Source organism: Polistes fuscatus, unplaced genomic scaffold, assembly GCF_010416935.1.
Source record: "Polistes fuscatus isolate 324 unplaced genomic scaffold, CU_Pfus_HIC Scaffold12, whole genome shotgun sequence".
Taxonomy (NCBI): Eukaryota; Metazoa; Arthropoda; class Insecta; order Hymenoptera; family Vespidae; genus Polistes; species Polistes fuscatus.
Genome location: NW_025113020.1, coordinates 1,834,693 through 1,861,194, shown reverse-complemented (window position 1 = coordinate 1,861,194; position 26,502 = coordinate 1,834,693). Strand labels below are relative to the sequence as shown.

General features: G+C 34.6%; 3 protein-coding genes across 4 annotated transcripts in view; 1 reads left to right on the top strand and 2 right to left on the bottom strand.

The window, feature by feature from the left end:
- Positions 1–2,073: 2,073 nt before the first annotated feature.
- On the top strand, positions 2,074–3,141 carry LOC122526695. Its single transcript, XM_043650245.1, has 2 exons — positions 2,074–2,113; positions 2,409–3,141. Exon 2 carries the CDS (start codon positions 2,426–2,428, stop codon positions 2,894–2,896), a length of 471 nt encoding a protein of 156 aa, XP_043506180.1. The 5' UTR covers positions 2,074–2,113; positions 2,409–2,425; the 3' UTR covers positions 2,897–3,141.
- A 3,524-nt stretch (positions 3,142–6,665) lies between these two features.
- LOC122526662 overlaps positions 6,666–26,502 on the bottom strand; it is a 30,309-nt gene continuing 10,472 nt past the window's right edge. The window contains exons 5-6 of one of the 2 annotated variants that reach the window (XM_043650180.1): positions 7,362–11,574; positions 6,666–6,976 (exon numbers count right to left, since the gene is read on the bottom strand). In XM_043650180.1, coding sequence (XP_043506115.1) covers positions 6,671–6,976; positions 7,362–11,564 — 4,509 coding nt within the window. In that variant the 5' untranslated portion in view covers positions 11,565–11,574 and the 3' untranslated portion in view covers positions 6,666–6,670. Of the gene's footprint in view, positions 6,977–7,361; positions 11,575–25,996; positions 26,083–26,502 lie in introns of those variants that run through there. The other variant, XR_006306138.1, reaches the window with a different exon arrangement.
- On the bottom strand, positions 20,983–23,051 carry LOC122526681. The gene is made up of 2 exons (XM_043650220.1): positions 21,885–23,051; positions 20,983–21,501 (listed from the first exon to the last, which is right to left on the bottom strand). The coding sequence occupies exons 1-2, from the start codon at positions 22,977–22,979 to the stop codon at positions 21,190–21,192; spliced, it is 1,407 nt and encodes a 468-aa protein (XP_043506155.1). The 5' UTR covers positions 22,980–23,051; the 3' UTR covers positions 20,983–21,189.

The following is a 26,502-nucleotide window of genomic DNA, read 5'->3' as shown; positions in this document are numbered from 1 at the left end:
AGACGATCTTCGTCGAATTTAGAAAGACTTGCCGTCGACGACAAAATCGCCATTTTTTAACTTTGCAATCGATTTCCATGATGTAGACTCGCTTATGACACCTTCTTCATATGCGTTGCAAATGTCCCGGGCTGCTTCAGCATCTTTTTGGCATCGATAAAAAGCGGACAAGAACAGGTGTCTAAAATGTTGATTTTTATCTTTTGGATATTCCATCTCTAAGCCTCAAAAGTATTATAATAAAAAATTAAATTACTCAAAAAGACGATTAGCATAGTTTTGTAGAGCAGAATGAGCTCTATCGAATGAATATTATACACTGTGTCAAACAGCAAAAAAATCGTTGTAAAACTAAAGAAAATATAAAAACGCTACGAACTTATTCCCCAACCTCTAATACATGTTAAGATATTCTATTAAAACTTGATGAGATCTTTCAATTCTTAGTCAATTCTTAAACATTCCATTCCTTCGCCATTATTTTAAATACGGCTGATAAAAAATTTCTCTTTTGATCAGTAATTATTGCACGAGGGGCTCCAAAAAGACAAATAAACTCTTTGTAAAAAACGTCCGCTATAGCGACAGTGAAAAAATCGTGAATAGTTAGTACGTATTGGTTCCGTTTACGGGTCATGGGAAGAGGTCCCATGATATCTACAGCTACTTTGTCGAATGCTTGTCCAGGAGTGTCAGTGAGTATCATCGATATACTCGAGTCATTTTCTTCTTTTGACAAGTTTTACATTTGTTAATAAAATCTCTTATATCATCTTTCATATTTTTCCAAAAGTAATAGTTTCCTATACGACAATAAGTTTTGCTTACACCTTTATGATCGCCCGTTGTAGATAAATGATATTTCTGTGGTAAACTATTTATTTCATTTGTTAAAGAAGTTTTAAATAATGAATTGCAAATATTTATAGCTGAATCTTTTTCTGAAAATATTTCTCGAAGATTTTTTTTTATAGTTATCCAAGAAAAATCACCCATAACTTTAATTTTAGAAATGCTTATGGATTTAATTCCTAATTCGGTAACTACGTCAAATAATGATTTCAGTGCTTCAATTATACTCTGCTTTTTTAGAGGATAATCTAATGGTAGTGATATTAGTTTCGTTTCTTGTGTAATGTTTGGTACTTTAGCTCTTTCGGGCATGATGTCTTCATATACTGGCAGCATTTTATTTTTATGAAGTTCCAAGGCACCTTTATCAAAGGATTTACCTTGGTATGATATGAATATTACTAAATTATCTTTTCTATTTTTCAAATAATCCCTGCAATCAATTAATTTTTACAATGAACTCAAAGCTACAGGGCGAGGGATAGCCTATGGGTCTAGTTCGTCAGGGTCTGAGATACTAGAAGAGGAAGGGGTAGATATATGGATGGTTGGGGTGATAATGGTGGGGATAGTTCAGGAGTGGAGAGAACTCACGCAGAACAGGTTCTTCGTCGGACGTCATGTTCTCATTAGTTGGTTTTTCTGGGATAGGGGAGAATAGGCGTCGTTTCTTCTCGGGGTGGGAGGAAAATGGATCGTCATACTTCGAGCTATTATTAAAGGGACGAATATCTTACTATTTTCATGTTCTATGTGATAAGTACTACGGATTGATGGTGGAGTGGTTGTTTGAATGGGGACAATAATAATTAACCCTTCGTACCAGTTGCGTAGAGAGAATCTCTCACGCTCATTTTAAAACTTTTTTTTCTTTTTAATTTCAAATGGAATGACCATTTGAAAATATTTTTACCTTCACAGAATTTTATGCTTTACAGGATAACCAAAAAAACTTTATTAAAAACTCAAAAGTATAAATAAAATAAAAATATTTATTAATAGCTGTGAGAATTTCTCTCATCACTTCAGTCAAGTCGTTGATAAAAAAAAACACTATTCGGATGGCTTCGTTATACTTCGGTTATTTCCGTAGTTTTTAGTCGCCATCTTTGAAATTAGATATATATGTGTATAAATACTTCGTGTTTTTTATGCTGCTGTTGTTGTTATTGTTTTAATATTTTAAAAATATAAAAATGTGATAATTAATTATAATTGTAATTAATTTTAAGTGACACAATCTTCTTTAAGCATTAAATAAGTAAGTAAATTTAAAAATTTATTTTTTTCACATGAATTAATTGATTACTTTGACATGTAAACATATGTAACCTACAAACGTGTGTTGATGATTTTTTTATAAATAATAAGGATGTTTAAATATTTTAATGTACAAAAAATATCAAAAAATGTAATTATAGCACTTTAGAAATATAATTTATTGTTTTTTTCGCTTTTCATAAAAATCAAATCAAAATTTTTTTTATCTTTTATTCTTACATTTATTAATATAATTTATGTATTAAATTAAAAAATTTATTTTTTTCTTTTGACAGGTGCAAAGCTAAGAAACATGGGCCGATTCTCTTTTGATTCTGACGACGAACTGTCTGAAGAGGAAAATCTTTCTGATCTCGATATTATGTCTGATGGTGAGTCAGAACACAGTGAACATAATTCTGAAACAGAACAATCAGCAGCAGACTCCGATGATGACAGTGATACAGATACAGATACGAATAACAATAAGTCAGTAAAAAATAAAGCTGTCAATACCAAATATGTTCTCGGCAAGGATAAAAGTACTCGGTGGTTCAGTGATCCTCCTAATCCGAAGGTTCGGACTCAAAAACATAATATTGTCACTGGTTTGCCTGGACCTACAAAACTGACAAAAAATTCAAAAACACCAAAAGATTGTTGGAATTTATTTTTACCGGCTGAAACTATTGAACAAATTGTTGCTCATACCAACATTTTTTTGGAAAAACTACGCTCGTCGAAGAAAAATAAAACTGATATTCAACCACAACGTCTTGTGTAGAAATTAATGCTATGATTGGATTGTTATATATGCTTGGTGTTCACAAAGATTCTCGTGTTAATTTGAAAGAGCTTTGGGCCACTGATGGGACGGCTCCTGATTGTTATCGTGCTGTAATGTCTATGTCTCGATTCTGCACTTTGTTATCAGTATTAAAATTTGATGATATCAATGACCGCGAGGAACGCAAAAAAGTGGACAATTTAGCACCAATTCGAGAATTTTCAGATAGTTTCATTGAGCGTTGCCAGCAAATTATACTCCAGGTGAATACTTGACCATTGATGAGATGCTTCAAGCTTTCCGTGGTAGATGTAAATTTCGTCAATATATTGCGAATAAGCCTGCACGATATGGAATAAAAATTTATTCCATGGCTGACTCTAAACGATTCTACACGTACAACATGGAAATTTACTGTGGTAAACAGCTACCAGGTCCACATGTAAAATCTAACTCTGCGATTGATGTTGTCAAAAGACTAACTGCTCCGATACTTAATACAGGAAGAAATATCACATGTGATAACTATTTTACCTCCGTACCTCTCGCTAATTATTTGTTGAAAAACAAAACAACTATTGTTGGAACGATTCGACGCAACAAGCGTGAACTCCCACGAGAATTGTTAGAAATTAAGAATCGGAGTATATGTAGCAGTAAATTTGTATTTACTGACAATAGCATGGTAGTTTCGTACATACCAAAAAAATCAAAAAATGTTTTGATGTATTCCACCATGCATAATTCAGCGAGCATTGACAATAGTACTGGAGAAAAAATGAAGCCAGAGATTATCACCTTTTATAATAAGACAAAAGCTGGCGTAGATGTTGTTGATCAGCTTCAAGGAGATTACAACGTTGCTCATGACACGCGTCGATGGCCAATGGTTGTATTTTACGCAATCTTGAACATTGCTGGGATAAACTCAAGAATTATTTACGAAGAAAATGTGGGGAAGAAAATTGTTCGAAGAGAATTTTTACGTCAACTGTTTTTTCAACTAGTGCAACCACAGTTAGTCCTTCGTAGTAAGTTGCCTAATTTGAAGTTAGAATTACGATCTGCTATTTTAAAAATTGGTAATATTAAACCAGAAAAACAAACGCATGTGTCTAGTCGTCGTTTGTGCTGTTATTGTCCACGCAGAGCTAATAGTTACACAACTAAAAGCTGCTCATCTTGCAATACACCACTGTGCAATCAACATACAGTGAGATATTGTACTGATTGTGATTTGAATCTGATTTCCAAGGATGACTTGTAATTTAGTTTTTAGGTAAAAATGCAATATTATATAAATCTGGTCACTTTTACCAAAAAATGATGCGTCATTACCAAAGAATATTGCTAAGTACTTAAAATGTAACAATGTTTAAAACATTGACCCTATTTTCTTACTTAAAATGTTGAAATTAAACTTTAATTAAAAGACAAAGTCTGATATTATTACGGTTATTAGTAGACAAATATAATTTAATTATAATTTATGAAGAAAAAATTTTGTCAACTTAATTTCTATTTATGAAACGCAGTTTTCTTTAGAAAATTATTTGTTTGTTTATGTCATTAGAATTTTTTTTTAAAGTTGACTTAAACTTTGTTATTTAAGCTAAAGAACTATACGTAATTATGAAAATATATTACTTAGTGCTTAATTAAAATGTTACAATTCTCAAAACATTGTGATTTACTTATGACTAAAGTTTGTTTACTGATTGTTGATAACATTTAGCGTAATTTTAAACTAAGAAACGTTAATTATTATTATTTATTAAAAAAAAAATTTATGTCCAATGTTTTCAAAAAAATCATTACTAATCTGTTGAGAATATGTTTCTTTCAATTTGTGTTAATACAATAAATTAATTGAATAATAAAAAAATTTTGTGATTATTATTTATTTACCCAAAATGATCATTTTTATTTAGAAAAATAAAATACTCTAGTAAAATATAATAGAATTATATCACTTCGAATTAGTTCATCAAGTTTAAAATTTCGCTCTTTGCGCCTGCGCAAATTTGAAATTTCGGTCTTGGCGCTTGCGCAATAGCGTGAGATTTTCTCTCATCACAACAGTAATGACTGTCATACGAAAGACAACCGGTAAGAAGGGTTAAGAATTAAACTCAGAAAGTTCCCAAATATGTAAATTTGAGAAAGGTTTGAGTAGGGTTAAGAACCGGATATCTCGAAATCTAGGCATTTAATCGAAAAAAGTATCAATCAAAAGTTGTATATATATAGATAATTGAAAAATACGTAAAAAATATTGTGAGGTCCATCTTTGTATTTGCAAAAATAAACTAGAAATATTGGAAAAAGGATGGTAAAGGATGGTAAGAGTGGGGACAAGCCACGCCTCACCTTCGGTCTTACACGTGAATGGGCTAGTGTGCGTGCAAGCGTCCGTGTGTACTAACCAAACGAAGGGTCTACAGTTATTCTCGGGCCTCTCAGTCGTGAATACGAGTGCGAGTGAGAGACGAAACTTGTTTTTCTCTCTTTCTATTTTCTATGCGTTAGCGAGTTTTTTCGTTTTGGGCACCGAGTGTCGAGCATTCTGTATTTCTATATATATCGAAGTATAAGCGCGGCGTTTTTAAATCGAATCTTGATGCTTATGGCACGCCGTTTTTATATTTATTGTCAAAAATAGTAAACTTTGAATAAAAGAAAAACAATAATTCATTTTAACAAAAACTATTATTATTTTGTTGATAGTAAAAATAATGACTTAATTTTGTGTCTCGAAACATCAAATTAACTAGTATAATTAATTGATATCAATATTTGCCCTTACAAAAATTTATATGTATATCAAATTGAATACGTATTTTTTTTAAGATGAAATTTAAGATTTAAATATTATTTCTATTAAATTATATATTTTATAAAATTTTAAATTACTGATTTTTTGTCTTGTAAAAATTTATTTGTATATTAAATTGAATACATATTTGAAAAAGAAGAACTTTATATCTACACATAAAATTAATTCAAGATATACAGGAAAGGATATTCTAAAAACGTGAAATTAATTTTTTGTCTAAACATAGTTTTAATTCATTTTTATTATGTTATAAGAAAAGAGTAATGCATTTGTATTCAGCTTAAAAGTCATAAAAATTGCAGGAAAAAAATTAAATAGGCCACAAAATAATAGGAATTTATATTGGATAAATTAAAATTATATGACGACTGCGCGTACTATATCAAAATCGAATTGAAATACCACAAATTTAATATTTCAATTAATTGAAATAAATTTAAAATCACACAGAATTTGTATTGTGTCCGCAGAAAATAATCATTGTCAATGTTCTCTCTCATTAAGCGCATAATTTAAATATTTAAATTAAAATTTAGTACATCATTTTAATTCCGTCAAATTTTGTTTAGAAATATAAATTAAATTCTCAATTTAAATTCTCTCATTACAATTCGAGGCATTCAATCATATACATAATTTTAATTCGAGTATTAATTTTCTTTCGTCACTTTTATAAGTTTATGTATAAATTGTTATTACTGTTGTTATTGTCACAATAATTTTTTTTTTTTTTGTAGAATATAATGAAGGCGATGTAGATGGTAATGAATTTTTGTATTTCTGAAATTGCAAAGAAATTAAATGGTTTCATTTTTCCAAGTGTACTAAGTGATTTTTTTTCAACGAAAACTATGTTTCACTCAAGAATGGGTTGAACATTTAACGAAAATACCATAAGAAGAAGTTTTTATGAAACACAAAATCGATATATTTATCTACAACGATGTAAAAGATATATTTATATCGATATCTTGCTCATTTTCGTGAAACTCCTCGTAATTATAAACCTCGGGTGGGTCGTCTATTTCTGCGGCAATATCGAAGAATTCATTTCTTGCCATATCTTCGACATCCTCGTCTCTTTCTTCTACTCGAATTTCAGCTGAATTCTCGACTGTGCTAGTGGAAAAGTTGGAGCAGGATTGTCCCCCACAGTATTTGCACAGTTGAGTGCAAAGTAGCCCAGTTTTTCGGCAACTGCAGCGTGAAGCTTTGCTGTTTCCCGGACACGAACATTGTACCTGAAACATAGACATGTAGAGAAAATGATTAAGAATTTGCGTGCGCAAAGAATGCGTATATGCTTTTTAATATAATTCGTTCCGAATTCGCGAAACATTAGACCTTACAAATTCATTACAACATTTAGACTTTAAAAATTCGTGAATTTTTAAAAAAATCATTGAGTCGTGCAAATTTTTGCAAATTTCCAAATATCGTACTAATTTTTGTTTTCTTCTTCGAATCAAGTATAACAAAGGTAACGTTGGTGTTCAATTTAAAAGAGAAACGTTAGATGGTTAACATTTTACAAAATTATAAAATTTTTAATTTTCAAAAAATAACTAACTTGACTTGTTTCTCCATTCAATTATTTAGTCTATTCAAACTTTTTTGAGAACTTACCATTCTTAACAAATTGTCAGGCGCTGAATCTTTACTATTCATGATAGGAATCATCATCGTGGTGGTTTGCTTCCAGCCCCAATCCCGTGCATCCAATTTGTTCCCCAACCACGATTGCACCTGATAAAATGTGCGTTTCACGTGTTCTCGCAGGACGGGTTGCGTTGGAGGTAAAGTCGCCAATCGAATTTCCACGGTGGTGTCCGTGGGCAGCGATGCAAATTTTTCGTATCGAGCATCACTGAGCGACTGATTCAGATTTTTGAAGTTGTATAAATGTGCAATTATTTGTTCTGCACATTCACACAGACTCTCTACAGTACTAGTAGCGTTGTAGAATATTTTTACAGCATTCTGCAGATTGTCATTCTTTTGCAGAATGGAGATGACGTTCTTCTTTTCTTTGCCGTACATGGCACTCGTCGTGTCACATCCTGCGAATGCGTGGGCAAATAAAATATACGACTTCAGATGTGCGTGGTCCTCTGTATAATACAAAGTATTTATTTTACCACCTGGCATAATCTTGTAAAAAAACAGAGGATTGGAATTTGATAAACCTATCAATAAAATCAGCAGGTCGGTGTCATTGCTGACAACTGCCACTTCGCGGCCCGTATTTTGCCTTAGCTCTATCGCTGTCCATGTTATAAGCGCGTCCACATTTTCTTGAGCGAGTTTCACGTTGAAACCATGTGCACGTAAATATACCGAAAGCATCTGCACCAGTTTCATTTTGTTTTTCACATTCGACAAAAATTCTTTTTGGCTTAAAGTAAGGAATGTGCTTTCGTTGAACTCGATATCCGGTGCCATATTTTCTTCACGTCGGCAGTATCTCTCGTACGACTTTATTCCAGTATACTCGTCGGTGTATCCATCAAAGACGATCGAAGAATTTTCTCCGTATTTGTTGATGATGTGACAATGGTACATTTCACAAATTTCTTGAAACGATGCTCCATTCGGCCAGCTGATATTGTGCAGAAGGAATCCGCCATCAATGACAAAGGTTATGTTTCGGATCGAAGTTTGGAATTGTAAAACGTACGGCTTAAATAGTTTGTTCAGTTCGGACTTCGATGTCTTCCTCATGAGACCAAACTCATCGAATAAAGATAAGGGATACGGTGAAAGTTCGTACTCTAATGCTTTACGTGTTTGTACCTCGTCACCGTGAAACATATGCGAAACACGTTGAAAGAGTAAAACAGGGTCGACCGTACTCGTATCATTGTTATCATGAGTCTGCATTTGTGCTGCCGTCAGATTTTTCACTTTGCTTGTTACCGAAGATAATGATACTTCAGCAACACTCTTTCCAACCATGGATTCCATACTTTTTTTCCCTTTCTCGAATGCTAGATGACAATCTGTAGTAACCACACCGGCAATCCCCGTTGACAAGGAACACAAAGTAGTTCGAGGTTCAAAAGGACGGCGTTCCTTAAACCAAGATATGAACTTCTTAATTTCGTCATCATCTCGTTTTATTCGGGGGGGTGCGAGATCGGCGTGTTGATCACTTGTTAATGATGCAATGCCACAAAAATCTTCAAAGCACTCAATAATTGAGAACAATGATGGCATCACTGATAAAAATCTTGCGTTGACACTAGGTGTAACACCTTTCCCATGTTTCAGATCTGTACCGAAGAACCTGTTTAAAGTTTGCTCAATCGTCATGTCCGTCCACATACCGCACCAAGTTTTGTCAGACCTCCTCACCGTAAAATTGCCCTCCGTTGTGAATTTTCGGTATTCGTCATCGGTCATTTTCTGCTTTATGTTGACCATATCTTGAAGATATATTTGAACACTTTCAGCGTAGTTGAATTTGCCTGCAGCATGAAAAATAGGTAACATTTTACGAATACTTTGAAGGTGTAATTGCCAGTTGCCTGAGCGTTCGGCCTCCATAAACTGCAACGCAATTACGACGCACTCAAAGTATTGCACCCATAGTTGTGCCGTAGGTCCTCGATTTTTTAAAATAGCCAATTGTGCAATCAAGTCCATAGTCATCGAAGTAATCGAAGTTTTCGCTTGACAATCGCCGATAGTCGGAGGTTCTGTACGCCAACTTTGGAAAAAAGCTTTAATGTCTTTGTCGTATTGTTTACGTATTTCACCTTCGATTTCTCGGATCATCATTACTCCCAAAGCGGTAAATGTCAAGATATGAGCACGCATCGCACGAGCATAAGCATGCCCCATCAACACCCTCTTCACTGCTGCTCGAGTGTATATTAATGCCCAGATGTCTTCAAGTCCGCTGCCATTCATAATGTGACCGATTGAGCCTAAGTAGGACATAAGCAAGTGGAACCCACCCAAGCGAACCACAACGTCTTTCAGCGTATCCTGTGATGCTGCAACAATCGCACGAGCTTTATAGTACAATGGTTGGTCGAATGTTACGAAACACGTTTTCTGATTAATTCGACGAGCCCCAACTAGAGCGGTGTGTAAAGCTGTGTTGATAGTGCTCATATTTGAAGGAGGACAATTTATGAAAGGCAGACAAACAACTTTGGAAGCATCATAAGTGTTATTCGCCGTAAAAACCTCCATAAAACCTCTCCAACTTGGTATATTTTCAATGTTGCAGTGCTTTGCCCATAGATATGCCGAATATACTGCTGGCAATATAGGCGAATCTATGGAAAAGAGTTTTGTTGTGTCATCGTATTTAATATTTTCCAATCCGTCCGAATTGCCTGTCCATGGTATGTTTTGCACTAGGCTCTGTGACGCTATCGTCGTAGATGATATTTTTGAGGCACCTTTCAATTTTTTCGTCCGACCTTCATAGCTTATTTTTTTCTCCGGCGTGTAGATAGCTATTCCACCTAAGCAGTGATTCGTATTACAGCCATCTAAAGTTTGAACGTTGTGATCGTTAGTATCAAAGACATGTTGCACATAAACATCGTCTTCAAATACGAATTTCGGTGGATCCATGATGATCGATGCCTCGTACTGTTGCAATTGATAATATGACACGCAGTAGCCTAATTTATTAAGGATATCGATTATCCACTTTGATCCGCATTTGCGATAAATGTAAATTCCGAGTGCCAACTGTAGATGCGATGTGAAACCGGAACGTCGGATGAGAGCTACAATAGAATGGGCTACTGCACTTCGTTGCACGAAATATCGGTCTTTATCGTCGTCGACATTTTCCCGTGAATTGGATACAACAAATTGATCAATAAGTACACGAAGAAGTGGCGGAATGTCTCTTTGAACTGAATTGAGAAATTTTCCAGCTGGCTGATAAGAATTGTTATCGTAATCGTGATTCTCGATATCTTTTCGGACGATCTGTGCTGCAACGTTTACAATTGCTTCTCGCTGTTTAAAAGTGAGGGAATCCGGATCACGATACCAGTCTGCACATAACTTGGCTGCACTGAAGCATTTATAAAAGATCATTGTTTCACGGCCTTGGTGCTGATCGATGTAGATATCTTCTCCGAAAAATTCCGTCAATTTTTGAAATAAAACATATCTTGTAAAACAGCTGCTGCCCGGAAGATTGAGTAATTCATTCGCTGTGAATTTTCCTTTTTGCGAATTTTTTATGTATTCCGCAATGTATTGAAAATCAGACTCTATTTTTTCTAATCTTAACTTACGCTTCGACGTTTTTTTTGGGATTATCGAAAACTGCTTGTAACATTTTCTGTGATATCGTGCGCCTACAGCAACTACAGAATTGACATCTTTTAATCGATTTTGCATAGTGATGCCCATTTCATCGTTTCGCTGTTTAGCTATATTGAGTAACCTTTCCTTCGTAAAGTCGTTCTGTATCACGGAGCATGGCTTGTGGTTTTGATCCAATGGACGTGCGCATATTAAGCACAAGTCACGGAAATTGAATTCATTTTCCGTGGGCGCTGATTCAGAAGGCCTCGCTGACGTACTAGGTGTTTCAGCAGAAGATGTCGATGAAGCTTTCTGTTTTGCTGCTCTTGCGGCCAAACTTTTAATTGTCGCTATTGTGTACCATTTTCGGCACGATTCATGCACGAGAACAGGGGTACGACTGCTCCAAACCTCCCATTTTCCATCGCCAAATTCTTTGCTTTTCGCAATTAATGTCCTCAGACCCTTTTCTCCAACGGTCACGACTTTCGACGTAGCACACTCCAATGCTTCATCGCATATGTTGCATACCTTGTCCGCATCCATGAATAGTTCACTAGTCAACAATTTATTTTATTATTTGTCTTGACGACTATGATACAATTATTTTAATACTTGATTTGGGCTGTATAAATGTTCGAAAGAGAATATTTTAATGTTTAATGTTTACTGATCGAATGCTAAAAGACCACAAACTGTGCTTAGTGTAGACTATATGAGAAAGTTGTTGTTATGAATTTAAAGCACGCGACGTCTCGAACAATGTCGTGTGAGTATAAACAAATACAGGTAAGGAGAGGGAAAAGCGGTTAATTTTTCAAAGAGGAAACAAAGAGACGTTAGGGCATTACAGGTAAATAGAGAGACAAAGGAAGTTCGAAAAGTGTGATTCGAAAAGTTCGTTGGAAATAAATAATGTACTGCTACACAAAAAGTATTTGTATTCCCTTGCCCTGTATTCTTTTTATAACAGTATTATTATTAACAGTACTATTATAATTGTATATTAACCTCTTGGGTACATTTGACGTCTGAGACACGTCATTCACTTTTTTTCCCTAGGAGCGGATGACGTGTCTAAGACGTCAAACCAAAAATTACATTTTTAGGTACATTTGACAACCAAGCAAACCAAGAAACCATAATATTTGCATTGCATAATATCTATATTTTGACATTTTTTTTTATTCTTTCTTATATATATAATATATCGATAAATTATAGAATTTAAAATTAGAATAGATTAGAAAGAATAGATTAAGAATTCTAAGGAACCAAAAATAATTTTCGTTCCACATGCAAATATTTTCTCAAATAAATCCGTACCCAAGGGGTTAAAAAAATTTGTGAATATTAAACTTACCTCTATATATATATATATATAATATAATTCTCAATATAATATAAAACAATATTATCTTTAACGAGCTTTCGGAAACTAAATACGTTATCACTTTTCATTGCCTTATATACCGTCATAGAGGCGCGTGGATCGTACTTTGCGCGCTAAGTATAAAGAGAATATATTCCCTTTACATATATTATTCAATAAAAAATATTCGAAGTGTGTAGAAAAAGCATGCAAAACTTACACAGCACTAGACTTTTGCAAACCGAGATACGTAATGTTGAAAAGAATTTTTTGCTTCAAAGCGTCCAACCATTCAATACAGAAAGAAAACCCAAAACAGTTGAAATTTAAACAATCACCGGTGACTGAAATTCAACTGTATTTTCAATAGTAAGTAACGCGCCTAGACTCCGAGGTTTATAATTACAATGAGTTTCACGAAAATGAGCCAGAAATGGATATAGAATATATATAATAAGATCGATATAGATAATAATCGAATAGAATGAATAGATTTTTGATCCGGCAAATATTCTTCACTCCATGTAAGCTGCAAACAAAAATTTGTAACTTTGTGTAAACGTCTCTTTGAAACTTTAACGTGTTTTTCTCAAAACGGTGTTTTCAAAATTGGTGACCACGATTTCTCAAAAACAGCTTAACCGATCGGTTTCAAATTTTAACATAATCTCCTCAGATATATTCCTCAAGTATTGAACGAAGGAATAAGATTTAAAAAATTTATTACTATTTTTTTTTTTAATAATTTAGAGCGAAAATTTCAGTCAGAAACGAAACATTTTTCCAAACGGACGCCATTTTGTCAAAAATCAAAATTTTTCTTATTCCTTCGTTCAATACCTGCAATTATCTGTCCTTTAAAAGAATCCACCATATTTGTTGATATCAGATAATCCAAACCACTGAAATGGAGGACACCGCTAAACGCCTTTTTTTAGAGGACGTTCAGGAAATCATCTACAGGAGCAGTGCAGATTAATATTTTTACAGAATCGACGCGCTATTGTATTTTTAAAAATAGGCTCTATTTGAATTACAATCACTTATAATTGATAAGTTAAAACTTTTTCTACAAAAAATTCATAAAAAGACGTCTTTTTTGAGACTGGCAATATAACCCCTTATGCGTATTACCCCTTAAAAAGAATCAGCGAAGAGCATTTGATATTTTATTATTTTGTATGACGAGAGTTGTGTTTAAAAGAAGATGAAAAACGACGAAAGAAGACGGCAACGAAGAACTAAGGACGACGATATCTTCGTTAATTACGACGTTTAAAGTAACACATAACACAAACGTGTTGATTAATTAATAATTTAGATTATAGATTCTTACTATTTTATTCTATCTCAACTCATTATATCAAATAAAATCCTATTAAATATTAAATAAATTATTAAATACATAAAATAAATCTCTTTCACTAATGAACAACGCATTATTTGGTAAAACAATAGAAAACGTTCGTAATCATGAAGACGTAAAATTGCTAACCCAATGGGACATGGCGCTAAAAATTTAATCGCCAAGCCAAATTTTACGATAGAACAATTTTTGTCCGAAAATTTTATCGCGGTGTAGAAATGGATAAAATTAAAATTTAATTGTTTCAACCGTCTTACATAGGAATGTGCATATTGGATATATCTTAACACATTGTACACAGTCAACGCACTTTTACGTTTTTCACAGGCTGTCACTGGAGCGCGAGTCACGTAAAAATACATATTTATAGTATTTATGTTACTAGGCAACGCTTCGCATTCGACCGAACTCCATAACGTGCTTTCCAGTGAAAGTATGATTGAGAGCGAAATTCCATAGACAGTGATTATAACTTTCGTTATTATTTTGGATATTCCTTCCCAAGCATCTTTTCAACAAATCTTCAGACTCTAAAGTCTCATAAACTGTTTTTATAAGATTAATAGTTTCTTCGTCAAACGTTACTGGTACGTAAAAGTGGTCTCTTGCTTTTGTGCTTTCAGATGTTGATACTTGCACCAAGAATCTCGGCAGTAAGAATGGTGACGGTTTTCGTCTGTTGATATCATGTAATAGAACAGCTCTCTTCATTTATTCGAGAGATTCACAGTTTCTGGTGATTGCCAAACCGTAGCATTCAGTAATCTTTTACATTAACTTATCAGTTAATTGTAAAATTAGTTGTTGACAATGCACGAATTTTAAGGACAGAGAAAACTGCAGAAGGTAACTGTAAAGAGGCCAGAATCTTATGAAGAGATATCAAAGTTGCTGAACATGATAACTTTGAGGAAACGGAAAAATTATTCTATGCACCAGGCATAGCTGATTAATGTAAGTATAATTTTTGTTATAAAAAATCTGTTGTCAAAACTTTGAACGCGTTTTACTCAAAACCACATTTTCAGAACTTCTGGGAAGCACTGATCGAAAACTATTCAACCGACTTGGCTACAAATTGAACCCGTTATTTAAGACACAAATAGCTAAATGTGTACCCTTTGAAATATTCAATATTTTAATAATAAATTAATTTCTTTAAACAATTTATCAAAAGAAAAATTCGATTTTGAAAACCTTTTTTTCACAAGTCAGCTATTTTTTTTTTGTTTTGTTTTTAAATATGCATATTATAGGTTAGTTCATTAGAATAAAGGATACAGAAGAATAATCTCTTTAATATTTTATTTCAGATGACTACGCTGTGTGTTTTCCCGAAACAACTAACCTTTTTTTCGAGGACTCAACTTGGACATATAAAATTATTAACAAATTAATGTAAAATTAATTTAAAAAAAATTTGTGTTGCCCACTTCAAGACACCAATGAAAACATGCAAACATTTCAAAACGATCGCACTTTATTTTCATATTTGAAAAAATGCATGATAAAACGTCGAAATTTCGGCCGTCACACCGAGCCTGTATACCTTATAAAAACAGTAATTGACACGATCATTCGAGGATACACTTTGCATCCATTTTCGGCTGCTATATATACATGATCGTGTCAATGTGGGACGCCCTCACGCATCTACTAGTCACCATCGCTGGAAACCGATCAACAACCGCAGGCACCGCCCACTACACAGTCGATGCCGTTCCGCCAAAAATCGCCCGGTCTGGTATCGAAGAAGTTGTTGAACCAGTTTTTAAAGTCCTCTTCATTGTCGAAGGTAACGCCCTTCATATGGTTCGACAGGGAACAGAAAATATAGTAATCTGTCGGTACAGGTCCAAAGAATACGGCGGATGCTGAAGGACCTCCCATTCGAACTATTGGAGTGCGGCTTTGACGACTTGGGCAACATGGAACCAGGCGTTGCCTGTAACTGGGCTATGTAGAGCTCCTTGTTAACCATGGCATTCCTTTCGAGCGATTTTCTTTGTTGTTTTCACTAAATACTTGAGGCGCCAAGGCTCCCAATTTTTCGGCAGATCTTATTGAATGAAGATGATTGAGATTCGTTTAATGATCGCAGTTCATGTTTTCAGCTAATTCACGACTTGTTTGATGACCGTCTTCCTTCAAAAGTGTTTTGAGACGATCTTCGTCGAATTTAGAAAGTCTTCCGCTGCGGGACGTGTCGTCGACGACAAAATCGCCATTTTTTAACTTTGCAAACGATTTCCGTGATGTAGACTCGCTTATGACACCTTCTTCATATGCATTGCCAATGTCCCGGGCTGCTTCAGCAGCTTTTTGGCCTCGATAAAAAGCGGACAAGAACAGGTGTCTAAAATGTTGATTTTTATCTTTTGGATATTCCATCTCTAAGCCTCAAAAGTATTATAATAAAAAATTAAATTACTCAAAAAGACGATTAGCATAGTTTTGTAGAGCAGAATGAGCTCTATCGAATGAATATTATACACTGCGTCAAACAGCAAAAAAATCGTTGTAAAACTAAAGAAAATATAAAAATGCTACGAACTTATTCCGCAACCCCTAATATATGTTAAGATATTCTATTAAAACTTGATGAGATCTTCCAAGTGGCCCATTAGACTGAGAGTGATAGTCGTAGTCAATTCTTCAACATTCCATTCCTTCGCCATTATTTTAAATACGGCTGATAAAAAATTTCTCTCTTGATCAGTAATTATGGCACGAGGGGCTCCAAAAAGACAAATAAACTCTTTGCAAAAAATGTCCGCTATAGCGACAGTGAAAAAATCTTGAATAGTTAGTACGTATTGGTTCCGTTTAGGAGTCATGGGAAGAGCTCCCATGATATCTACAGCTACTTTGTCGAATGCTTGTCCAGGAGTGTCAGTGAGTATCATCGATATACTCGAGTCATTTTCTTCATTTGTCAAGTTTTATATTTGTTAATAAAATCTCTTATATCACCTTTCATATTTTTCCAAAAGTAATAGTTTCCTATACGACAATAAGTTTTGCTCACACCTTTATGATCGCCCGTTGTAGATAAGTGATATTTCTGTGATAAACTATTTATTTCATTTGTTAAAGGAGTTTTAAATAATGAATTGCAAATAATTATGGCTGAATCTGTTTTTGAAAATATTTCTCGAAGATTTTTTTTTATAGTTATCCAAGGAAAATCACCCATAACTTTAGTTTTAGAAATGCCTATGGATTTAATTCCTAATTCGGTAACTACGTCAAATCATGATTTCAGTGCTTCAATTATACTCTGCTTTTTTAGAGGATAATCTAATGGTAGTGATATTAGTTTCGTTTCTTGTGTAATGTTTGGTACTTTAGCTCTTTCGGGCATGATGTCTTCATATACTGGCAGCATTTTATTTTTATGAAGTTCCAAGGCACCTTTATCAAAGGATTTACCTTGGTATGATATGAATATTACTAAATTATCTTTTCTATTTTTCAAATAATCCCTGCAATCAATTAATTTTTACAATGAACTCAAAGCTACAGGGCGAGGGATAGCCTATGGGTCTAGTTCGTCTGGGTCTGAGATACTAGAAGAGGAAGGGGTAGCTAGATGGAAGGTTGGGGTGATAATGGTGGGGATAGTTCAGGAGTGGAGAGGGGTAGATCGAGGAACTCACGCATAACAGGTTCTTCGTCGGACGTCATGTTTTCATTAGTTGGTTTTTCTGGGAGAGGGGAGAATAGGCGTCGTTTCTTCTCGGGGTGGAAGGAAAATGAATCGTTATACTTTTAGCTATTATTGAAGGGACGAATATCTTACTATTTTCATGTTGTATTTGATGGTGGAAAGGTCGATTGAATGGGGACAATAATAATTCAGAATTAAACTCAGAAAGTTCCGAAATTTGTAAATTTGAAAAAGGTTTTAGTAGGGTTAAGAACCGGATATGTCGAAATCTAGGCATTTAATCGAAAAAAGTATCAATCAAAAAAGTTGTAGATAATTGAAAAATACGTAAAAAATTTTGTGAGGTCCATCTTCGTATTTGCACAAATAAGCAAGAAATATTGGAAAAAGGATGGTAAAGGATGGTAAGAGTGGGGACAAGCCCCGCCTCACCTTCGGTCTTACACGTGAATGAGCTAGTGTGCGTGCAAGCGTCCGTGTGTACTAAACCAAACGAAGGGTCTACAGTTATTCTCGGGCCTCTCAGTCGTGAATACGAGTGCGAGTGAGAGACGAAACTTGTTTTTCTCTCTTTCTATTTTCGATGCGTTAGCGAGTTTTTTCGTTTTGGGCACCGAGTGTCGAGCATTCTGTATTTCTATATATATCGAAGTATAAGCGCGGCGTTTTTAAATCGAATCTTGATGCTTATGGCACGCCGTTTTTTTATTTATTGTCAAAAATAGTAAACTTTGAATAAAAGAAAAACAATAATTCATTTTAACAGAAACTATTATTATTTAGTCGAGAGTAAAAAGTAATGAATTAATTTTATGTCTCGACACAAAAAATTAATTGGTATTTATTTATTTATTTATTTATTTATTTAATAATATTTTATTGACGCTAGAGCCCAAGCTCCCTAAAGGCTATTAATTACAGTGTAGTACAAAATAAAGATGAAACAAAACGGAAATTAAAATTGTGTAATTATTATTAAACTTATCATTATAATAGTAGTAACGCACTGAAAGTAGATAAAAGTAAAGAGAAAAAAAAAGAAAGTAGGAAGTAAAAAAAAGTAGATAAAAGTAACAAGTTCATCTAGTTAATATATTAATTATTGAGGCATTACGCAACTGTAATAATGAATCATATGGCATAGGTCTTCGATATTATTTTAAATCGCGAGCATCGTATTCGAAGACGTAGAAGAGACCTTATAGTGCATTCTTGAAGACCATAAAATTATCAAACAAAGTTCTATGTTAGCTGAGAGGTGTCGATGCGACGGACCGATTGGTCGCCAGCCTTCGAAGTGGTGTTTACTAACTGAGTAAACACTCGTCTTCCTACAAAGAAGAAACGATTTTTTTTCGGTTTAACCGTTTGAATCCCAAGCAGCGCGATCGCGCTGTTCAGATTTTATGTCGAGAAAACCCAGCACATTTCGAGCATTGTGGACAACTGACGGTGCGTTACGTATTGTCGACATAAATTAAACAAGCGCTATCGCGCTGCTTGGGCATTTTCGTACATATATGGGGAAAGCGCGATCGCGCCGTTTGGGATTCTTCGATAGTGTTTTTTCAATACCGTCTGGGACTCAAACGGTTAAAAACGGTTTGTAACTACGAAGAATTTCACGAAAATAAGCAAGAAAACGATATAAAAATCGAATACACTTTTACATCGTTGTAGATAAATAAATAGACTTTGTGTTTCATAAAAACTCCGTCTTATATTATTTTCGTTAAATGTTCGATTCATTCTTGAATGAAACATAGTTTTCATTTAAAAAAAAAATCACTTAGTACACTTGGAAAAATAAAACCATTTAATTTATTTACAATATCAGAAATATCAAAATTTATCGCTATTTACACCGTTCGCGACTAACATTGCCTTCATTATATTCTACAAAAATATACAAATAAATTTTTGTGAGGCAAAAAATATATATCAATTAATTATTCTAATTAATTTTATGGCGAGACACAAAATTAATTCATTATTTTTACTCTAGACTATATATAAATATTAATAGTTTCTGTTAAAATGAATTATTGTTTATCTTTTATTCAAGGTTCACTATTTTTGACTTAAAATATTTTTTATTTAAAAACGCCGCGCTTATACGCTAATATATATAGATATACAGAATGCTCGACACTCGATGGCCAAGACGAAAAATTCTCCCTACCGAATGAAAAAATAGAAAGAGAGAAGTATCGGTTGCTCATCTCACTCGCACTCGCATTCAAGGCCGAGAGACCCGAAGATTGTCGAAGATCCTTTGTTTGTGTATTAGTACACACGGACGCTCGCACGCACACTAGCCCGTTTGCGTATAAAATCTGTCGGAGGGGCGAGACTTGCTTCCACACAATTATAATTATTTTTACCATCTTTTCTCGCTTAATTTTGCAGATACAAAGATAAACCATTAAACATTTTTTATATACTTTTTAATTTACTACAACTTTTGTTTGAAACTTTTTTCGTTTAAATGCCTAGATTCTAAGATAAGGCCATTTTTTAAACTTTTTTCCCCTTTTTCTAAAGAACCCGGTATCAGATTGCAATAAAATTAGCACCATTCGATTTAGCGTTGTCGATTCGCCCTTAAATCAAATTTTCGGAATGATAAGTGAAATTAAAGAAGTTTTGCCCTTTTTGACTGGCCTATAAAAGAAAAACAATATTTCATTTTAACAGAATTATTATTATTTAATCGAAAGTAAAAATAATGAATTATTTTGTGTCTCGCCATAAAATTAATTAGTATAATTAAGTGATATAAATGTTAGGTTTCACAAAAATTTAGTTGTATATCAAATTAAATACATACTCTTTTTAAGACGAAATTTAAAATTTAAATATTATTCCTATTAAATTATGTATTTTATAAAATTTTAAATTACTGATTTTTTGTCTCGTAAAAATTTATTAGTGTATCAAATTGAATACTTATTTGAAAAAGAAAAATCTTATATCTACACATAAAATTAATTCAAGATATATAGGAAAAGATATTCTAAAAACATGGAATTTATTTTCTGTCTACACATAATTTTAATTCATTTTTATTATGTTATAAGAAAAGAGTATTGCATTTGTTTTCAGCTTAAAAGTCATAAAAATTGCAGGAAAAAAATTAAATAGGCCACAAAATAATAGAAATTTAAATTGGATAAATTAAAATTATATGACGACTGCGCGTACTATATCAAAATCGAATTGAAATACCACAATTATAATAATTCAATTAATTGAAATAAATTAAAAATAACACAGAATTTGTATTGTGTCCGCCGAAAATAATCATTGTCAATGTACTCTCTCATTATGCGCATAATTTAAATATTTCAATTAAAATTTAGAACATCATTTTAATTCCGTCAAAATTTTGTTTAGAAATTTAAATTACATACTTAATTTTAATTCTCGCATTACAATTCGAGGCATTCAATCATATACATAACTTTAATTCGAGTATTAATTTTCTTTCGTCACTTTTAGAAGTTTATGTATCAATTGTTATTACTGTTGTTATTGTTACAATAATGTTTCCTTCTTTGTAGAATATAATGAAGGCGGTGTAAATGGCAATGAATTTTGGTATTTCTAAAATTGTAAAAAAATTAAATGGTTTCATTTTTCCAAGTGTACAGAGTGATTTTTTTTTAAAATGAAAACTATGATCCACTCACGAATTGGTCGAACATATAACGAAAATAATATGAGACGGAGTTTTTATGAAACAAAAAATTTATTTATTTATCTACAACGATGCATAAGTGTATTGTATTTTTAAATTGTTATCTTGCTCATTTTCGTGAAACTCCTCGTAATTATAAACCTCGGGTGGGTCGTCTATTTCTGCGGCAATATCGAAGAATTCATTTCTTGCCATATCTTCGACATCCTCGTCTCTTTCTTCTACTCGAATTTCAGCTGAATTCTCGACTGTGCTAGTGGAAAAGTTGGAGCAGGATTGTCCCCCACAGTATTTGCACAGTTGAGTGCAAAGTAGCCCAGTTTTTTGGCAGCTGCAGCGTGAAGCTTTGCTGTTTCCCGGACACGAACATTGTACCTGAAACATAGACATGTAGAGAAAATGATTAAGAATTTGCGTGCGCAAAGAATGCGTATATGCTTTTTAATATAATTCGTTCCGAATTCGCGAAACATTAGACCTTACAAATTCATTACAACATTAAGACTTTAAAAATTCGTGAATTTTTTAAAAAATCATTGAGTCGTGCAAATTTTTGTAAATTTCCAAATATCGTACTAATTTTTGTTTTCTTCTTCGAATCAAGTATAACAAAGGTAACGTTGGTGTTCAATTTAAAAGAGAAACGTTAGATGGTTAACATTTTACAAAATTATAAAATTTTTATTTTCAAAAAATAACTAACTTGACTTGTTTCTCCATTCATTATTTAGTCTATTCAAATTTTTTTGAGAACTTACCATTCTTAACAAATTGTCAGGCGCTGAATCTTTACTATTCATGATAGGAATCATCATCGTGGTGGTTTGCTTCCAGCCCCAATCCCGTGCATCCAATTTGTTCCCCAACCACGATTGCACCTGATAAAATGTGCGTTTCACGTGTTCTCGCAGGACGGGTTGCGTTGGAGGTAAAGTCGCCAATCGAATTTCCACGGTGGTGTCCGTGGGCAGCGATGCAAATTTTTCGTATCGAGCATCACTGAGCGACTGATTCGGATTTTTGAAGTTGTATAAATGTGCAATTATTTGTTCTGCACATTCACACAGACTCTCTACTGTACTAGTAGCGTTGTAGAATATTTTTACAGCATTCTGCAGATTGTCATTCTTTTGCAGAATGGAGATGACGTTCTTCTTTTCTTTGCCGTACATGGCACTCGTCGTGTCACATCCTGCGAATGCGTGGGCAAATAAAATATACGACTTCAGATGTGCGTGGTCCTCTGTATAATACAAAGTATTTATTTTACCACCTGGCATAATCTTGTAAAAAAACAGAGGATTGGAATTTGATAAACCTATCAATAAAATCAGCAGGTCGGTGTCATTGCTGACAACTGCCACTTCGCGGCCCGTATTTTGCCTTAGCTCTATCGCTGTCCTTGTTATAAGCGCGTCCACATTTTCTTGAGCGAGTTTCACGTTGAAACCATGTGCACGTAAATATACCACAAGCATCTGCACCAGTTTCATTTTGTTTTTCACATTCGACAAAAATTTTTTTTGGCTCAAAGTAAGGAATGTGCTTTCGTTGAACTCGATATCCGGTGCCATATTTTCTTCACGTCGGCAGTATCTCTCGTACGACTTTATTCCAGTATACTCGTCGGTGTATCCATCAAAGACGATCGAAGAATTTTCTCCGTATTTGTTGATGATGTGCCAATGGTACATTTCACAAATTTCTTGAAACGATGCTCCATTCGGCCAGCTGATATTGTGCAGAAGGAATCCACCATCAATGACAAAGGTTATGTTTCGGATCGAAGTTTGTAATTGTAAAACGTACGGCTTAAATAGTTTGTTCAGTTCGGACTTCGATGTCTTCCTCATGAGACCAAACTCATCGAATAAAGATAAGGGATACGGTGAAAGTTCGTACTCTAATGCTTTACGTGTTTGTACCTCGTCATGTGAAACATATGCGAAACACGTTGAAAGAGTAAAACAGGGTCGACCGTACTCGTATCATTGTTATCATGAGTCTGCATTCGTGCTGCCGTCAGATTTTTCACTTTGCTTGTTACCGAAGATAATGATACTTCAGCAACACTCTTTCCCACCATGGATTCCATACTTTTTTCCCTTTCTCGAATGCTAGATGACAATCTGTAGTAACCACACCGGCAATCCCCGTTGACAAGGAACACAAAGTAGTTCGAGGTTCAAAAGGACGGCGTTTCTCAAACCAAGATATGAACTTCTTAATTTCGTCATCATCTCGTTTTATTCGATGGTTGGCGAGATCGGCGTGTTGTTCGCTTGTTAATGATGCAATGCCACAAAAGTCTTCCAAGCACTCAATAATTGAGAACAACGATGGCATCACTGATAAGAATCTTGCGTTGACACTAGGTGTAACACCTCTCCCATGTTTCAGATCTGTACCGAAGAACCTGTTTAAAGTTTGCTCAATCGTCATGTCCGTCCACATACCGCACCAAGCTTTGTCAGACCTCCTCACCGTAAAATTGCCCTCCGTTGTGAATTTTCGGTATTCGTCATCGGTCATTTTCTGCTTTATGTTGACCATATCTTGAAGATATATTTGAACACTTTCAGCGTAGTTGAATTTGCCTGCAGCATGAAAAATAGGTAACATTTTACGAATACTTTGAAGGTGTAATTGCCAGTTGCCTGAGCGTTCGGCCTCCATAAACTGCAACGCAATTACGACGCACTCAAAGTATTGCACCCATAGTTGTGCCGTAGGTCCTCGATTTTTTAAAATAGCCAATTGTGCAATCAAGTCCATAGTCATCGAAGTAATCGAAGTTTTCGCTTGACAATCGCCGATAGTCGGAGGTTCTGAATCCCATCTTTGGAAAAAAGCTTTAATGTCTTTGTCGTATTGTTTACGTATTTCACCTTCGATTTCTCGGATCATCATTACTCCCAAAGCGGTAAATGTCAAGATATGAGCACGCATCGCACGAGCAAAAGCATACCCCATCAACACCTTCTTCACTGCTGCTCGAGTGTATATTATTGTCCAGATGTCTTCAAGTCCGCTGCCATTCATAATGTGACCGATTGAGCCTAAGTAGGACATAAGCAAGTGGAACCCACCCAAGCGAACCACAACGTCTTTCAGCGTATCCTGTGATGCTGCAACAATCGCACGAGCTTTATAGTACAATGGTTGGTCGAATGTTACAAAACACGTTTTCTGATTAATTCGACGAGCCTCAACTAGAGCGGTGTGTAAAGCTGTGTTAATAGTGCTCATATTGGAAGGAGGACGATTTATGAAAGGCAGACAAACAACTTTAGAAACATCATAAGTGTTATTCGCCGTTAAAACCTCCATAAAACCTCTCCAACTCGGTACATTTTCTATGTTGCAGTGCTTTGCCCATAGATATGCCGAGTATACGGCTGGCAATACAGGCGAATCTATGGAAAAGAGTTTTGTTGTGTCATCGTATTTAATATTTTCCAATCCGTCCGAATTGCCTGTCCATGGTATGGTTTGCACTATGCTCTGTGACGCTATCGTCGTAGATGATATTTTTGAGGCACCTTTCAATTTTTTCGTCCGACCTTCATAGCTTATTCTTTTCTCCGGCGTGTAGATAGCTATTCCACCTAAGCAGTGATACGTATTACAGCCATCTAAAGTTTCAACGTTGTGATCGGTATTGTCAAAGACATGTTGCACACAAACATCGTCTTCAAATACGAATTTCGGTGGATCCATGATGATCGATGCCTCGTACTGTTGCAATTGATAATATGACACGCAGAAGCCTAATTTATTAAGGATATCGATCATCACCTTTGATCCGTATTTGCGGTGAATGTAAATTCCGAGTGCCAGCTGCAGATGTGATGTGAAATCGGGACGTCGTATGAGAGCTAAAATAGAATGGGCTATTGCACTTCGTTGCACGAAATGTCGGTCTTCATCGTCGTCGATATTTTCCCGTGAATCCGATATAACAAGTTGATCAATAAGTACACGAAGAAGTGGAGGAATGTCTCGTTGAACTGAATTGAGAAATTTTCCAGCTGGCTGATAAGAATTGTTATCGTAATCGTGATTCTCGATATCTTTTCGGACGATCTGTGCTGCAACGTTTACAATTGCTTCTCGCTGTTTGAAAGTGAGGGAATCCGGATCACGATACCAGTCTCCACATAACTTGGCTGTACTGAAGCATTTATAAAAGATCATAGTTTCACGGCCTTGATGCCGCAAGATGTAGATATCTTCTCCGAAAAATTCCCTCAATTTTCGAAATAAAACATCTCTTGTAAAACATCTGCTGCCCTGAAGATACAGTAATTCATTCGCTGTGAATTTTCCTTTTTGCGAATTTTGTATGTATTCCGCAATGTATTGAAAATCAGACTCTATTTCTTCTAATCTTAAATTACGTTTCGGCGAGAGGTTGGTATTTTCGCAAACAGCAAGTAACATTTTCTGTGATATCGTGCGCCTACAGCAACTACAGAATTGACATCTTTTAATCGATTTTGCAGAGTGATGCCCATTTCATCGTTTCGCTGTTTAGCTATATTAAGTAACCTTTCCTTCATAAAGTCGTTCTGTATCACGGAGCCTGGCTTGTTTTTTTGTTTCCATGGACGTGCGCATATTAAGCACAAGTCACGGAAATTGAATTCATTTTCCGATTTAGAAAGATTCGCTGACGTACTAGGTGTTTCAGCAGAAGATGTCGATGAAGCTTTCAGTTTTTCTGCTCTTGCGGCTACACTTTTGATTGTCGCCCTTAAGTACCATTTGCGGCACGAGTCATGCAGGACATCCGAAGTAAGATGGCACCAAATCTCCCATTTTTTATCGCGAAGTTCTTTGCTTTTCAAAATTAATGTCCTCAGACCCTTTTCTCTTACGTGACGACTGGCAACGTAGCAGACTCCAGTGCTTCATCGCATATGTTGCATACCTTGTCCACATCCATGAACACGGCTTTTTAATAAAATAAAAATAAAATGAGATTTTATTATTTACATATATATTTTAATTTATTTTTATATTATATATTTTAATTAATTAATACTGTTTAACTGCGCTAAAAGACAAGTAACTGTGTTTCCAAGGGGACATTGCTCTGGGATAGCCACGGATTTTAAAGAGCTTTGGTATATTAGTAGTATACTTTTAGGGTGTTTTTGTGGTAAAGGGTTTTTTCAAAATGCCCAGCTAATTTGGAGAAAAAACGTTTTAAAGTTTTAATTTTTGTTGTATATATGTTTATAAAATTAAGATAATTATCTTAATTTTAACCGTCTATCAATTGGCGCGATAGCGTCAGTTCTTGCTTCTCGTGCCGCTAATTAGAGTTCCTTCATGGAGGAAGTTTTTTTAATAATTTTTTCTATCTCTTTT

Bases quoted from the DNA above. Each gene is read 5' to 3' on its own strand.
- LOC122526695 (XM_043650245.1), top strand. From the start codon at position 2,426: ATGGGCCGATTCTCTTTTGATTCTGACGACGAACTGTCTGAAGAGGAA.
- LOC122526681 (XM_043650220.1), bottom strand. From the start codon at position 22,979: ATGAGGAAGACATCGAAGTCCGAACTGAACAAACTATTTAAGCCGTAC. The intron at 21,502-21,884 runs GTAAGTTCTCAA...TCTATGTTTCAG, and splicing joins CTGACAATTTGTTAAGAATG to GTACAATGTTCGTGTCCGGG.